Genomic DNA, 14,453 nt, shown 5'->3' with positions numbered 1-14,453 from the left:
TCCAGGCTGCTCCGGCGCAGGAGAGCCTCCTTCCACCGCTCCTAAAGGCAGCGCCTGGATGGGTCCCCATGCACAACCCCCCGGCGGCTGTTTAGGGGGGTGGAAATGTGGCTAAATTCAGCTGGTGGCCTGAAAAAGCCAGAGCGATGCCACAGGGCATTACAGCTCCTCCATCACCTGCAGGGTGCCTGCCCTGGGAGGATGCAACGTGCCACCAACGCTGGCCGCCACGCTCCCCCCCGGAGCGGGCAGAGGAAGGTGCAGGGTTAACCGAGCGGCCTTGGCTCCCGGAGTCATGTGATGACACAGGACTCTCCCTTTCTTATTAAAACCAAATATGCAAATAAACAAACTCAGCAAGTTTCCAGCCCTGATGCTTGGGGAGAAGAGCTTCCACACATGACCTCTCACAACTCAAAGAAAACAGGCCAATCCAAACTCTCCCTGCACACTGTTGTTTTGTTTTTGTTTTGTATCTCATCATTTTCGGGCCTGCCACAGGATTTTTTGGGGCATCTGACTCACGGTTTTTGAGCGCTTGAGCTTGGCAAGGCTGCAGATTGGATGCAGCTCAGTGCAAACTCTTCCCCCAGGGTCTCTTCTTGCACGCCTCTACGCCAGCCTCCCCACGAGCTCGCCCCGCGCCCGCCCATGCATGGCCACCGCCTTCCCGCACCCTCTCCTTGGATCCCACCTTGGCAAACTGCTCCATCCCCTCCGCTTCCTAGCAGGCACTCCCTGACCTCTCACTTTATTTCTATCATTTTAGCGCTTCCTTTTTGCTTTCTGAAACAGCTTCTCGCCACATCAGACTCCAGGCAAGACCGCTGCCCCGTCCTGCAGTGGGTGCACGGGGAAGGGGGGACGGCTGCGCGCTACGGCCCTGCTGCTCCACACGCCTGCGCCCCGCCGAGCCCTCTCCACGTCACCAGCCGGTGACCACAGGCCGGGGGGCCCCGGAGCCAGAGGAGCACCCAAGGAGGGGTGCAGAGCGCGGCGGGAGCTGCGGGGCGTCCCCGGGATGCTCATCTCCTGCCGCCCCGGAGGGCGAGGGACAGGGACGGCGGCTCCCGCTTCTGCCTGCAGCCGCTGCCCCTTCCCCGCCCGCGCAGCCAGCAAAGGCAAGCGGCTGCGCCCTGCAGCGCTGCCTCCCGCACCCCGGGGAGAAGCTATTCCCCACGTCCTTCCCCTTCGCTGCGACATGGAAAGCACCAGATCGGAAATGTCAGCCTGGCTGGGGCCTCCAGCACCAAGCCCGCTTCCCCACCACGGCCACTCGGCTGGGTACGGCAGGGCGACAGTGACACCTAGAGGCATGTGACACCGGCCACCCGTGTCCCTTCCATCACGCTGGATGCCACCGAGGCCCCGTGGCTGATAGCTCGCTTTGCTCTGCCTTCATCCGGCCCGGCCTGGGGCTAGCACCGTCCCACGGAGACATGCGGCAGCAAGCAACCCCACGAGCCACCTGCCCTCCTCGCCAGGCTGGGACACGCTGAGGGCATGGGGAGAGGAGAGGGGACACACAGGGCTAGGACAGCTCTGGAGGCATCCAGGGTCAGTGGCCTGGGTGGAAACACATCCACTGCTTGCATCCAGGCCAAGGAATAGATCCCGTCCTCGTGGTTTTCAGCCGATGCCCCCAAACAAATGTTGTTGCATTTAGAGAGGTCTGAAGGTTGTCCAGGTAACCAGGACCAGGTGTAGAGCCCCTACGGCCACGTTACATCCAATTTTGGGTCACAGATCTCCCTGGTGAATGCCCTTTCAGGATTATATTCCACATGGGAAGCAGCAGGATCCAGGAAGGGTACAGGCACGCTCCTCACAGCTTGCAGCAGAGGAGACACGGGCGCCCCAGGGTGGAAATGTAGGCTCTTTGCCATGAGATGGATTAAGTTTTGGGGTAGAAAGAAAGAGCATCTCCATAACTCCCAGTGTCCCACATCTCCTCCGGTCTTGTTGAGCCTGGCTGCAGATCCCTTGGTGTGATAGTCCCAAGCCCAGGCAGGCCCAGATCTCAGCTCCAGTTTTGCCTTCTCCATGTGATGCCAGGAAGCCTCTTTGCATGCCCTTCCCAAACCACAGGCTGAAGCCTCTCCTCCGGCCTGCTCCCAGCCACGTCCCCTGCCCCAGGCAGGCTCCACGCGTCTCCAGGCTTGGCACAGACGCCCAGGCAAGGACTGGAGGTGCTGGGAGGATGGTGCTGCCTCGCGATCGCTGCCAAAGACCCGGTGTGATGAGGCAGGCGGGCGGGGAAGGGAAACAGCCTTGTTTGGATGTACAAGGTGGTCGGAGACTGCGGAGTATCCTCATGAAGGGCTCCTTCTGTGCAGTTCGCAGCCCGCCCAGTGCCCCAAATGCAGGAGAGCACTCAGCCCTGCTGCCGAGCCAGGCCCCACGGAGAGGTTTTCCCGGGACCCTCCTCTCCTCTCGGGCCGCAGCATCGCCAAGTCGGGTAACGCGCCCCAGCGCCCCCGCAGAGGTGCAAGGTGAGGAGTTTGGAGGCTGAATTTTTTCCTCTACCCGAAGAAACTGCCTCGCAGACGCACACTCCCTGAACTCATATCAATAAAACATCTGCAGAGAATTTAAACCTAATCCCCAGCAGTCTCCGGGGTGTCAGAGCACAGCAAGGATTTGCAGACAGATGCACAAGCCTCCAACAATCAGCCAGCGAACAATGTGATGGCCCGCTTTCCTCTCGCTCCTGCGGCTTCCCACATCAGCATTAGGCTATGTTGCCTCTTTTCTTTTCTAGCTGTAATATATGTTTCCTTTTACTGGTCATGCCAGAGACCTTTGGACACTGGCAGTTTTAGCAGCAAATATTTATCCTCACAACTCGACTCAAAAAAGCACTCGGGCACATGCAGCCTCCCAGCCTTGCCTCGGCGGTAGCGATTGCTTTATCCCAACCAAAAGGGCTTTTTTGGCTCCTCAGAAAGAAGAGCCCAGATTTTAAGAGGCGGGCTTCCCCAGCGGTGGGCCCGGCTCTCCAGGGCTCCTCACCGCCAGGCCTGGCTCAGAAGGCGCCAGGAGGATGTCTGCGGGACCCATCCCCAAAGCTCAGTCGAGGGGTGAGCTTTCCTGGCAGTGACTGCTCAGCACTTAACACCTCCTCTGGCTGGGGGAGAGCAGCCTTTTTGCTTGGTTCCTGCACGCCCACCTAGGAGGCCCTCGAGGCACAGAGGAAAGCAGGGGTGGAGGCTCTTGCTTTAAAGCGCCCTCCTCTACTAGGGCGAATGGGCCTCGGTTTGGGTTCCCTAGACAGAGCATCCTGCCAGTCTCTGTCCTCTCCAGTCTAGCTCGTGAGAAGCCGGACACCAGCAAGTCGGACATGTCAGTAAGGCAGGGCTGGCAGTTCCCTCTGCCCTTCGCTGCTCCCTGGCACTGCTGCGGGTCACGGACAAGGACGATGCCCCAAGGAGGGGCTCAGCACCCGCAGGCCAGGCCCACGTCCCACGGAGCTGGCTGGCGAGGGAGCCACCCCAGCGCTGGCGGCCGCTCCAGCTGAGTGGGGGGCTGCGGGAGGCACCGCTCCCTGGGAGACCTCCATCCCCTGCCCAGCAGGATGCCAAAACCCACCCCGCGCAACGGCATGCATGGGAATAGCCTCCCCTTTGCCTGCCTCCCACATGACATTCCCTCCCCTTGCCAGCCAGCTTAAAGCACGGGCAGGATTGCGCTCGGGAGCAACGGAGAGGAAGAGCATTTCATCACTGCCCTCATCCAGGGACCTGCTGAGCATGCTGCCCGTGGTGGAGTCTTCTGCCAGCCCCCACCCCGGCTCTGCCAACCCATACGTTCCCGAGGGAGGTTTGATCTCCCAACCTTCAAGTCTCCCTCAGCCGTTCCCTGTCCCTTCCCTGCTGTCCTCGCAGCCAGGCTTACATGCCTCGCGCCAAGGCGAGCTCAGCAGAGTTTTTCCCGGGCACTCGCTGCTGCAGTGTGCTCCGGATCACACGCACACACGCGGAGAGCCAGCGAGACGCAGGTACAGCTGTAACTGTCTGGAACATGCCACGGCACACGACCGAGGCAGAGGCATACGCGTGCCGAGGTGCACTGCTTGCTTTGCAGGAAGAAAAAAGGGACCTTTCTCATTTGCTTCCTTTTCACCCCAGATCCTCTGCAATCTCTGACTTCTCCCCTTCCCCCCCTTTTCTGCTGCACCTTCCCCATCTCCGTAGGAGGCTGCCCCAGAAATGCTAAGCTTTCTTCCTGGCAGAGACAAGCTCCTAAATAGCTCACATATGATCTAAAGCAACACGCACTGGAATTGCAACAGAGGGGACAGCAATTCCCTACATACACACATGCAATTAGCTCAACTTTCTGAACCGATTCTCCATGCTGAGTTCAAAGCCACGAGCAGGAACGGGGGAGACTGGAGCCACAGCAGCTGTGGATGGGGGGGCGCTGGGAGACACGGGAGGGGAGCAAACCAGGGGCCAATAGCCTCCTTGTAGGCTGACAAGGAGAGGGGGGGGAATCAAAGACGAACAGGGCTTTTCTGCCACACGATGAACGGACGCTGCTCCTTGCGTGCTCCCTTGGACAGCAATCTGGCCCGGCGGAGCAATCACCCCAGCACGCTGCTGTCCCCGCCACCAGACTGCCCGTGCGGTGCCACAGGAGGGGGCTTCCTAGTGGAGGGGGCGGCTGGGGCTTTCCTCCTCATCTTAAGTTTCACAAAGGAAAGATAAATAAAGTTGCCCCTAGTTAAAATCCTAATTTACATTGTCTCACCTCATCCCTCTCCCGATCCAGAACGAGACGCCAGCTGCACAGAGCACAATACCCGCCTCGGAGGAGCGCGGCTCCCTCTCTCCAGCCCGCACAGCGCCCGTCACCGCACGCGTACGGGGAAGGACGTGTCCCCTCTCCCCGGGCGGGCGGCGGCGGGGCGACCACCGCCTCCTGCCCCGCCAGCCCGGCAAGGACTGCGGGCACCCCCGCCCGGGCGACTCACCTACAAAGAGGACGATGCAGAAGGCGTTTGCCAAGATCATGTTAGTAAATCCAAGAGTTCCTCCACGTGCGCAAAAAATAAAAAAATAAAAAAAAGGCGTGTGGTTGGGGGGGGGGGAATGAACAAAATCCCCCCAAACCCAAGGCGGCCAGGTAGATCCCAAATCCGGGCGAGGACGCCGGGGGTCCGCGGCGCGCTGCGAAAGAGAGAGGTGTGTGTGCGCTCCGCCCGGCGCGGAGCCGGGGCCGTCAGCCGTCAGCCGCGGCGCCGGGCAGCGCGCCTCGCCGCCTGCCGCCGCATGCCCGCGGCCGGGCGCGCACCGGGCTCCGAGCGCGCACCGGGCTCCGCGCACCGCGGCCGGGCGCGCACCGGGCTCCGAGCGCGCACCGGGCTCCGCGCACCGCGGCCGGGCGCCCACCGGGCTCCGCGCTCCGCGCACCGCGACTCGGCGCTCCGCGAGCTCCGCGCTGCGCCCGGCTGCCGGCGGCTGTGCCGAGCGGGGCTGCGCGCCCGCCTCCGGCTGCCGGCGGGGGGGGGCGCGGCGAGGGGCGGCCGCGCTCCGCCGAGCCCCGGCGGCAGCAGAGGGGGCAGAGCCGCCCGTGCCGCCCGTCCCCTCCCCGGCCCGGCCCTCCCCGCGCCTCTCCGCCCCTCCGGGGGGCCGGGGCTCCGCGCAGCGCGGAGGGCAGCGCAGCCGCGGACGCCCTTCCGCCGCCCTTGCTGCCGGGCTGCGCTCCGCGGAGCGGGCAGGCTGAGCCGGGGCTCCGGGAGGAGGCAGCGGCGCTCCCGGGGGTCCCCTCGCTCTGCAAGCTGGGGGGTTGCGGGAGCCCTTTCAACCCCCCCATCCCTCCATCCCTCCCTCCATCCGCCCCCATCCTTCCATCTGCCCCCAGCCGCAGCGGGACCTGCCTGCGCGCAGCCCCCCCCCCCCCCCCCCCCGGGTGCCCCGCTCTGCCCTGGCACCGCTGCTGCGGCCGGGCAGAGCCAAAGGCGAGACCCCCCTCCTGGATGTCCGGGACCAGCCCCGGCCCCGGCTCTGAACATGGGGATGGGGCCGAGAGGGACCGATGCGGGTGCGCACGGGTACAGGGACGTGGCCCCATTGGCACCGGATCGGAGAACTGCCACCGGCCCCTTTGGGGAGGGAGACAAGGGAACGCAACCAAACAAGGACCTACCAGCTGATCGCTCCCTGGGCGGGGGCGTGTGGGAGGAATTGCACACACGCACATGTGCGTGCACACACACACACACACACACACACGCACACACATCCAGCCAGGGGAATTATTCATTCATGTCTGAAGCTCCGCAGACAGCTCGGCTTTCCAGACAGCACCTCGCTCAGCCCTTCCCAGAGCTCAGCCTCTCTCCTCCTCCTGCAGCCCGGACAACAACGCCTCCGGCCGGGCTGAGGCTGCGGACCTGGGGCTCCCCGCACCACTGCCCCCCGCTCCTGCTCCGCAGCCCTTGGAAGTGAGCAGGGTGCTCGAGCGCAGAGGCATCGTGCTCACCCACATTTGGCTCTCCCAGCCTCCTCGTCCTCCCAGCCCCGTGGGAAGCGATGGAAAGCCTCTTGCCCCCCTCCAGAAGGCTGCCATCCCAGCTTCTCGTCCCAGCTGCTGCTCCGGTGACGGTGCGTGATTTCCAGCAGCGGTTTTCCTGCACTGGCACAGCGCCGCTGGCTGACCCGCCGCTCCGGGCGCTGGTGGGCAGTGGGCACCGTGGGGAAGCCTCCCAGGTGCTCCAGCGAGGCCATGGCGCCGAAGGAAGGCTGCTGCTGCTCCCCGTAGCCGCTCCGCTGTGGGTCGGTGGCCCACGGGGAGCAGCACAGGCTGGCGGAGGCGCAGGGCTCGGCGGCCGAGCCGAGCCGGGGGGCTGCGAGGACCTTGAGAGAGCAATCGCGGGAGTGCGTGGCTTGGCTGCCTGGGCCCCATGGCCTCCAGGCCTGCTGTGCCGGCGGCTGCTCTCACGCTTAGGGAATTTTACCTGACTCAAGGTCAGGACCCGACAAGTGCCAGCGAGCGGAGTCCTGACCTAGGACCTGCCAAGGCTGCCCTGGGAGAGGCCACGCTCCTTCGTTAGCTTCGACGCAATCGAGGGGCCTGGGGAGCCGGAAAGGAAAGCGAGGGGGAGCAGCCCCTCTCTGCTCACCCGCAGAGGCAGCGTGCGCTTTGCACCGCGGCGCCGAGCCCTGCCCGTCCTGCCGCGTCATGCTCAGCCAGCCCTATTTCCACAACCTTGTCACCGGAGCGCGGTTCAGCAAGGGGCTCCGCGATGTTGGCCCGCGTATCGCCTTGGCAAGCAGTCAGCATGCAAAAATCATGCTGCTCTTTGAGTAAAGATCCAGAAAAAAAGAAGGGGGGGGCGCGAACCAACCAGAGATGAGAGCCGTAAGCACTAGTGAGGCTTCCCACTTAGCAACATCCTTCCCCGTCCTATTTTTTCCTCCTCTTTGCTCTCCCTGGCTTGCCTTCTCCTTAAAAAAAAAACAACCCTCTCACTTAGCAGGATGCTACTGTGCTTTCACAGGGCCTAAACGGAGACAGCGGTGAAAAGCAGTGTCCTTGGCTGCCCAGCATTAAAGCAATGTTGTCAGGTCTCTGCGTGGCTCGTTGCACTGTGTTACACTCGTCTTCCAGCGGTAAGATTACCCAAAAGTGCCAGTCCCGACAAAAAGCAGCTGCCGTTTCTGCCTTCCCGTGCAGTTCGGCTCTCTCTCCGCTGTGCCTGCGCTTATCTCCCTCCGTCTGCGAGCGCAGCAGATCTGATTCGAGTAGCGAGAACAACAAAAGCAGCTCCAGCCCATCGCGAGATGCCTTCTGCCTCTTCCTCGGGAAGGCAGATATCCCCTCTAACGCCGGCGGAGAGCCGAGCAGACGGAGCGTTTCCGCTGCCGGGAGGGGGAACCGCTCTCCTCTCGCACCCTTTGGCCTGGCGCGCCTGGTCTCCGCTCTCCTGCCTTTCCAGGCTCCAAGCGGGGCTGTTCCCCCTCCTCAGCCAGGACTCGCTTGGTGACAAAGGAAAAGCCCCCTCAGCCCCCCCGGGGATGAAATCCAAGGACTTCTGTCCTCCCAGCTGCTGCCAGGAGCCAGAGGCACAGCTTTAAACATGGATTTTCCCTGCGTTTTGTTTCTCTGATGTGCAAAGTGGCCATCAAAGCCCCCTTTCCCGCAGGGCCTCCCCCCACCCCAAAGGCTGCCGCTGCTTTTATCGGAGGCGGCTTTCGATTTTCCGGCTGGCTCTGGCCCTGGGTGCCCCGGAGGCCTGCGGGAGCGGGGCAGGGTGCCGGGCCGCGGAGGGCCACGCTGTCCTTTGTGCCCTCTCTCCGGACGAGGCTGGAAAATACAAACGGGCCTTTAGCTGCGGAGAACGGGGTCAGTGCCTCTCCGGTGGGGTGGGAGCTGGGGCCTCGGGACCTAACAAGAAGGCGCCTGTCTCGAATGGCCTGAGCTAAAGGACCCCATTTATTCGCCGGGCCGCAGCAGCCACCCCGCCGAGAGCCCCGGCGGGAGCTGCGAGCGCCGAGTCCCGCGGGGTTAATCCGAGCAGCGCTCCCACTGCAGATATTGATTGTGTCGCATTCCAGCTCCAGCTTTATCAGGAGCAGCCAGCTACCTGGCCTCTCATTTATAATTTATTCCGGGGGAATTTATAGTCCATGTTACTGGGAGCTCCTTAAATCAAGACACCGAGCCCGGTGCGGGGAGCCTCACGCGGTCGCTCCCATCGTGACCAGCCTCCGCCGCCAGCTCCTGTTCCGCGGCCGGGAGGAGGCGCGCTGCGCGGCGGCACGCGCGGGGCCTTGCCGTCCCGAGTCCTGCCTTGCCCTGGGGCGGAGTAAAGGGGAGCGCTTGGAGAAAGCCAGCAGAGTCCGAGCAGGCTGAGTCTGGCCCTCAGTACGAAGAGGGCTGTGTCTCTGGAAGGAAGCTATGCAACCATTGATCAGTTGCTCTTAGGAAAAAGGGATGCACTGACAGAGCCGAAGAAGGAGGATGGAGGCGGAAGGTCTACCCGGCTCCGGGGAGGAGTTGTTTTGGGACCGAAGGCTCTGGGAGATGCACGAGGGACTCTCTTGTCGAGGAGGAGGAGGGCACATCGCCTCCAGGTCTGGGCCAAGAGCCCAGCAAGGATACCAGGACAGTCTGCTTCTCCCTACTAATACAACCCTGCAAATATTTATATTTAGGAAAAAAAACCCAATAACAACTTTATTATGTCACTGCACTGGGCAAATTCAAGTCCTTTGTGCAATGACAATGCTAATCACCAAAGCCAATTACCGAAGCACAGAGGCTGCGATGTTGCCAGCTGCCAGCTTTGCTTCCAGTTGCTTTGGAGGCTTCTTGCTACCTTCTCAGGCCCAGGCGGACCGGGGCAGAGGGGTAACGGGTGGCAGATACCGTGTCCTGTGGGTTACTACTTCTCTTCCCCAAATACCAGCACAACCACATTGAAAGGCATCAGACACCCAGCGGCTCCAGCTGCCTCTGGGCATTACTGGGAAGAAGCCATGAAGAAACCTCTCTGTCTGGATGGCACCACTCTCCTTCAGCTGGGCTTCGTTTCTTTAGAGAGATAGATGAACGTGACCAGCAGATTTCTCCCCTCCTTCTGTTTAAGTCCCTTTAATATGAGCTGGATTTGCTTATACTCTTGGCTTTAGACTTTAATTCTGCAAAGCATTATCACATTAGCAGGAGTCAAGGTTGTTAAAGTGGTGGATTATTCATTAGCAATGTAATCCACAGGGGGCAGGACCACCCTCTGCACCCTCCCCAACACTTGTTGTCTTCTAGTCATGACCGCTAAGAGGAGAGAGCGAACATTGCGCCGGGCAGCGAGAGGTGACCCTGGTGCCCTGGCTTTGTGCTGGGTTTCTGCAGCTGCCATTCCCACCCGGTCTCCTGCAGAGACGGGCAGGCTCAGAGAGGGCTGGGAAGCTGGGCACTGGTGTCCTTGCCCTGCTCCTTTCCAGCAGGGATGCTCAGATCCCTTTTCCCAAGCTGGTGGGGTCCCCCCAGCCCTGGGCCTGCGCTTTGCCCTCCCCACAGGTGAAGGGGCCCGGCAGCCTGGCAGGGCAGGGCTTGGGCTGGAGGGTACCCAGCCAAGGAGGTGAGGACTTGTCCCTCCACTGCATGGATGTACCGAGCTCCCAGGATGCTGAAAGGATGCTGGGAGGATGCTCCTCTAGGATGCCGGGAAGATGCTGGGAGGCTGCTCCTAGGATGCTCCCAGGATGCTGTTTCGGCACCTTGGCTCTGCTCTCCAAGTGCATGCCTTATTTCAGAGATCAGAAGCAATGCCGGTCTCAGCCTTGATTTTACCTGCTGGCGGTTCACGCAGTGTTGGATGTGGTTCAGGGGCAGCTGGAAGGCAGGACCGGTCGGCTCTCCTCCCAATCCTTGGCGGGAACTGCAGCCTAGTGGTCAGAGCAGGGACGAGCACATCCCCAGCTGTAACTCAGCTTGCAGAGCCCAGATTGGGGCTACAGGTTCCCACTTCAGGGCTTCGCCTTCCTCCGTAACACAGCAAATCGCCTGCTCCCGCAGGGAGCCTTGCAGCTCAGCACCGAGCCGCCTGCCGCACCATCCGCTGCCGAGGCCGGTCGCATCGCCCCAGCCCGCCCCGCGTCTGCCCAGCGTTCGCTCAGCGTTGCAGTGTTTCACGTCTCGCTCGCTGGAGGGTTTTCCGCAGGGGCCATGAGTAATGGGAGCCAGGCCCCGCGCCGAAGTGCCCCATAACTCAGCCGCTCTGCAAGAGCTGCGTAAGTTATGGCAGGACAGCCGTGCCGGTACCGCTGGCACATAACTTCCCGGGAGCCGCGGGCATGCTCGCTTTGTTTCATGGCTTTTACCTCCAAGGCCTCGGGATTTTGCCCATTTGTTTTCCCCCTGTGCAGATGAGACTTTTTTCTATTTTATTTCTTAAGACAAGGAAAAGAAACTCGTGTCAGGGACTGAAAGCCGAGCCCTGGCCCAGCAGGGAGCACGTGCAGCCTCCTGCTGCAGACCCCGTGCAGCACCTTCCTCTGCAGGAAACGCCTGTCGGGGGGATGTGAGCCCGCGGCCGCCAGCAAACCCTGCGCCTCCAGCCTCCCTCTAACGCGGGGTCTGGCTGCGGGCGCTCCACCTCGGGGCGCCTGCAAGGGGCTCATCCCCAGGGCCCGAATCCGGGAACGCTGTCAGGTCTCTTCCCGGTCCCGCAAGCCACACCGTCCCTCCCTCCGGGTGTCTCCTTGGGGACCACACTTGCAGGACGGCTGACGGCAGCGAGCTCGGAGCCAGGAGTCCTTGCACCACCCCGACGCTGATGGACCCCGACAGCTACATGCAAAGCAGAGGCTATTTTTTCCCTCGCTGCTGTTTTGCAAGCTGACTCTCCCTCTTTGACCTCTCTGGGGGAAAACAGCCCCCTTCCTCCGCCTGCCTCTCCCTCCCCGCCGGCCGCCTCGCGGGGGCCTGCGCTGCTGCTGCGGGAGAAGGAAGCAGGTACCTGCAGAGGCCTTGCGTGCTCAGCCCGCCCGCAAAGCAGGGCTGGGGATGTCTGCGGTGCTGCCAATGCCGCTGCGGGGCCCTGCGCAGCCCGCGCCCCCGCCAGCCCCGCTGCAGCCTCCCCCGACCCTGCAGCCGTCCTCTCCTCCTCGGGCGGCTCGCTAACGAGAGCCGATTTCCGAGTGGAGAGCCAGGGCCTCCGAAAAAGCAGCTTCCGTCCATGCGTTGGGGCCGGGCTGGTGGCTGCCCGCTCGGGCCGGCTCGGGCCGCTTCCTCGCTCGCCCGCGGCCCGCTCGGAAGATGCTGCCGCCGTTCCCCATCTCTTCCTGGATTTTGTGGAGTTTGCCGCCGACGGCAGTGGGGCTGGGTAATTTTCCCGGTGGCGCTCAGCCAAGGAGCAGCCGATCAGCCCGGCCCGCGCGGTTCGGTGCGTACCGGCCAGGCGCGCAGAGCTGAGCTGTCAGGTCCTGCGCTCGCGCGCGCGTCAGGCCCGAATCGCACCTGACATTTCAATGAAACCCCACGGCACCGGAGCGCAAAGCCGGCCCGAGGGAGCTGCAGTCGGGGATTTTCTTTCGAAGGAACATATTGGTTTGGCTCTGCTCTCTCCTTGGTGGAGGCACCCAGGCTCCCTGCTCCGGGCGGCTGGAGCAGCACGCGTTGGACGGCGCCTGCGCCTGGGACGGGATCACCCGCCGGAAGCGGCTCCTCCTTCCGAGCGGACAAGCAGGGATCGAGGCGTAGCGGGGCGGAGGCGAGGCAGAGAGGAGGAAAGGGGCTTTGCGGCTGCTCTGGAGAGACTTGGGGAAAAGCCGCCTAATGAGGGCTGCTTCCAGTCTCACACTCGGCCATAATCAGGCAATGAAGCAAATCAAGTTTCACTAAAAGCTCAGGAGCCCGGGCTGGGCTGCCCCCTCCCACCGCCGGCACTTGCAGCTGGTCCCAGGGAATGAGATTTCCATCTATTAACTGGATGTTAGGGAGGAGTAATTGAGATGGTTTGCATTGGGGCAGGGAGCGCTTGAGTGGATCTGACATAATTGAATGAAGATGCCCGTGCCTTCACTGTCCAAGCGGAGCGGCCAGACTGGGCCCCACGTCAGGAAACAACATTAAATTCCTGCATATCAGCGCGCTCGCGGGAAGGGAGAGCCGGAGCGGGCAGCGGGGGGGACGAGCTCCGGGGCAGAGCCGGGGGGTCTGGCTCGAGGCCGGGGTCCCTGAGGCAGGGTGTGCCGGGGTGTGCAACCAGCCCTGCACGCGTGCGTGCACGCACATCCTCGCTGCCCGGCGGAGGGAGAGCAGCTGCCGGATCGCGCTCGGTCCCCGCGCGGAGCCGCTGCCTTCGCCGCCCTGCAGCCCCTTCCCTCCTCTGCCTCCCTCCCTGCTGCGCGGCGCTGGCAGGGCGCGCGGCGGCAGCTGACGCTCTTGGCCGCTCTCGCAGACGGGCAGATGGCCCCGCGTCGTCTGGAGCACGAAGGACGAGCTAAGCACACCGGTGCCCGACCAGCCTGCTGGCGCGGGGCGGGGATGGCGACGCACGGCGAACCCCGTCCTCCCGCCTCCCGCGCTGCCGGCAGGAGCCCCTGGGGGCCATCGGGTGCCCCGCACCCCTTCCCCACCCGCTCGGGCACCGGACAGGACCCTGCCTGGGCTGACCTTCCCCACGCCTCCTCCTCCTCCTCCTCCTCCGAAGGCACCTGCTGTTCCGGCTCTCGCTAAGCCAAAGCTTTGAGGGACTCGGGAATTTCTGTTTCACCTTCATGGCTAGTAAATTCCCCGCTTGTGAGCACGGGTTTTGTGATCCTGGACGCCTGCCAGGAAGCCGTAGTACGGCAGTAAAAGGGTCGGCTGTGCAGGCGCGCAGACCTGAGGGAGCGGGAGCTGCCCGGGGGCAGCGGCGCGAGGGCCAGCGCTGCCCCGAGCGAGGGGGGCAGCACGGAGCGGGGTGCCCGGCCGCGCAGGGGTGCAAAGAGCAGAGGTGGAGGGATGGCTCCAGAGTACATCCCCCCGCCACCCTGTCGCAGCGCTGCCCGTGCAGGGGCCCCGTTCCTGCAGGGCTCGCAGGGCTCCCGGGCTTTCCGTCCCCGCCGTGCAGCCCACCAAGCGCCCAGAGCCCGGGGCAGCCGGCGCGCCGGAGCGCGTTCCCGCGCGTGCCCGGCTTTCCCGCCGCCCTGGCAGCAGAGGCGGAGAGGAGCCGCGCCGGGACGGCGCTGGCTGCCGGGGACGCGAGCACCGGAGGCACGGCTCGCCTCGCCGGCACTGCTCCTGCGCCGCCCGCTCCCTTCCTTCCTCTTTTCCTTTTTTTGCCCCCTCTTTTTTTTTTTTTTAATTCATTTTGAGAGGGCTTTCAGGCGAGGGAACGAGACGGAGCTGCACATCAGGGTGCGCGTGGGCCGTCACGCTCCTGCCGTCGTTTTGGCAGCCTCCGATGCTGCGAGAGGTGGCTGCGGCTCGGCTGCTCGGAGCGGGGCAGGCCGGGATGGAGGAGCCCTTGGGAAGATCCCGAGGAGCCGGACGCTCTTCCCCGCTGTCCCCTTGCTGTTCCCCATTTTTATCGGTCTGAGCAGCATCCCTGCTTTGCAAGAGCTAGCTGAAATTTAGGGAACACCAGCACCTCGTTGTCACATCTCCTCCCAATTTCTAGGGACGGAGCGACTTTGCTGGGGAGGCGCCAGTCGGCCAGCGCTCAATGCATGCCGGTCGGCCGACATCACTGCAGGATTTGGTGCCACTTAAAAGGATATTCTTTAACCTCCCTCCACGCACACTTTTTTAAGCACAGCTTAGACACGTGACGGGGAGCCGAGGCTGGGGGATCCGGCAGCGTTCCCGGCTCGGCCGCAAGCCCCGAGCTCTTCCCTCGTGCCTGGACCCGGCGGCCTGCGCTGGCCCGTTTTGGAGGAAACCGGACGGGATGTTCATGCAGAAACTGCCTGGGAGATCGACGCCTATCTTGCACAGATGCACTCGTGTCTTTTCTAGTA

General features: G+C 63.2%; 1 protein-coding gene across 2 annotated transcripts in view; it reads right to left on the bottom strand.

The window, feature by feature from the left end:
- Window positions 1-5,254, bottom strand: part of GFRA2 (GDNF family receptor alpha 2) — a 29,063-nt gene extending 23,809 nt beyond the window's left edge. Inside the window, exon 1 of one of the 2 annotated variants that reach the window (XM_068920698.1) lies at window positions 4,976-5,254. In XM_068920698.1, the coding sequence (XP_068776799.1) occupies window positions 4,976-5,015 (40 nt within the window). In that variant the 5' untranslated portion in view covers window positions 5,016-5,254. The remainder of the gene's footprint in view (window positions 1-4,975) is intronic. The other variant, XM_068920697.1, reaches the window with a different exon arrangement.
- Between the last annotated feature and the right edge of the window lie 9,199 nt (window positions 5,255-14,453).

The sequence above is a fragment of the Struthio camelus genome, chromosome 27 (assembly GCF_040807025.1).
Source record: "Struthio camelus isolate bStrCam1 chromosome 27, bStrCam1.hap1, whole genome shotgun sequence".
NCBI lineage: Eukaryota > Metazoa > Chordata > Aves > Struthioniformes > Struthionidae > Struthio > Struthio camelus.
Note: the sequence above shows the minus strand (reverse complement) of the source record. Positions and strands in the feature narration are given on the sequence as shown.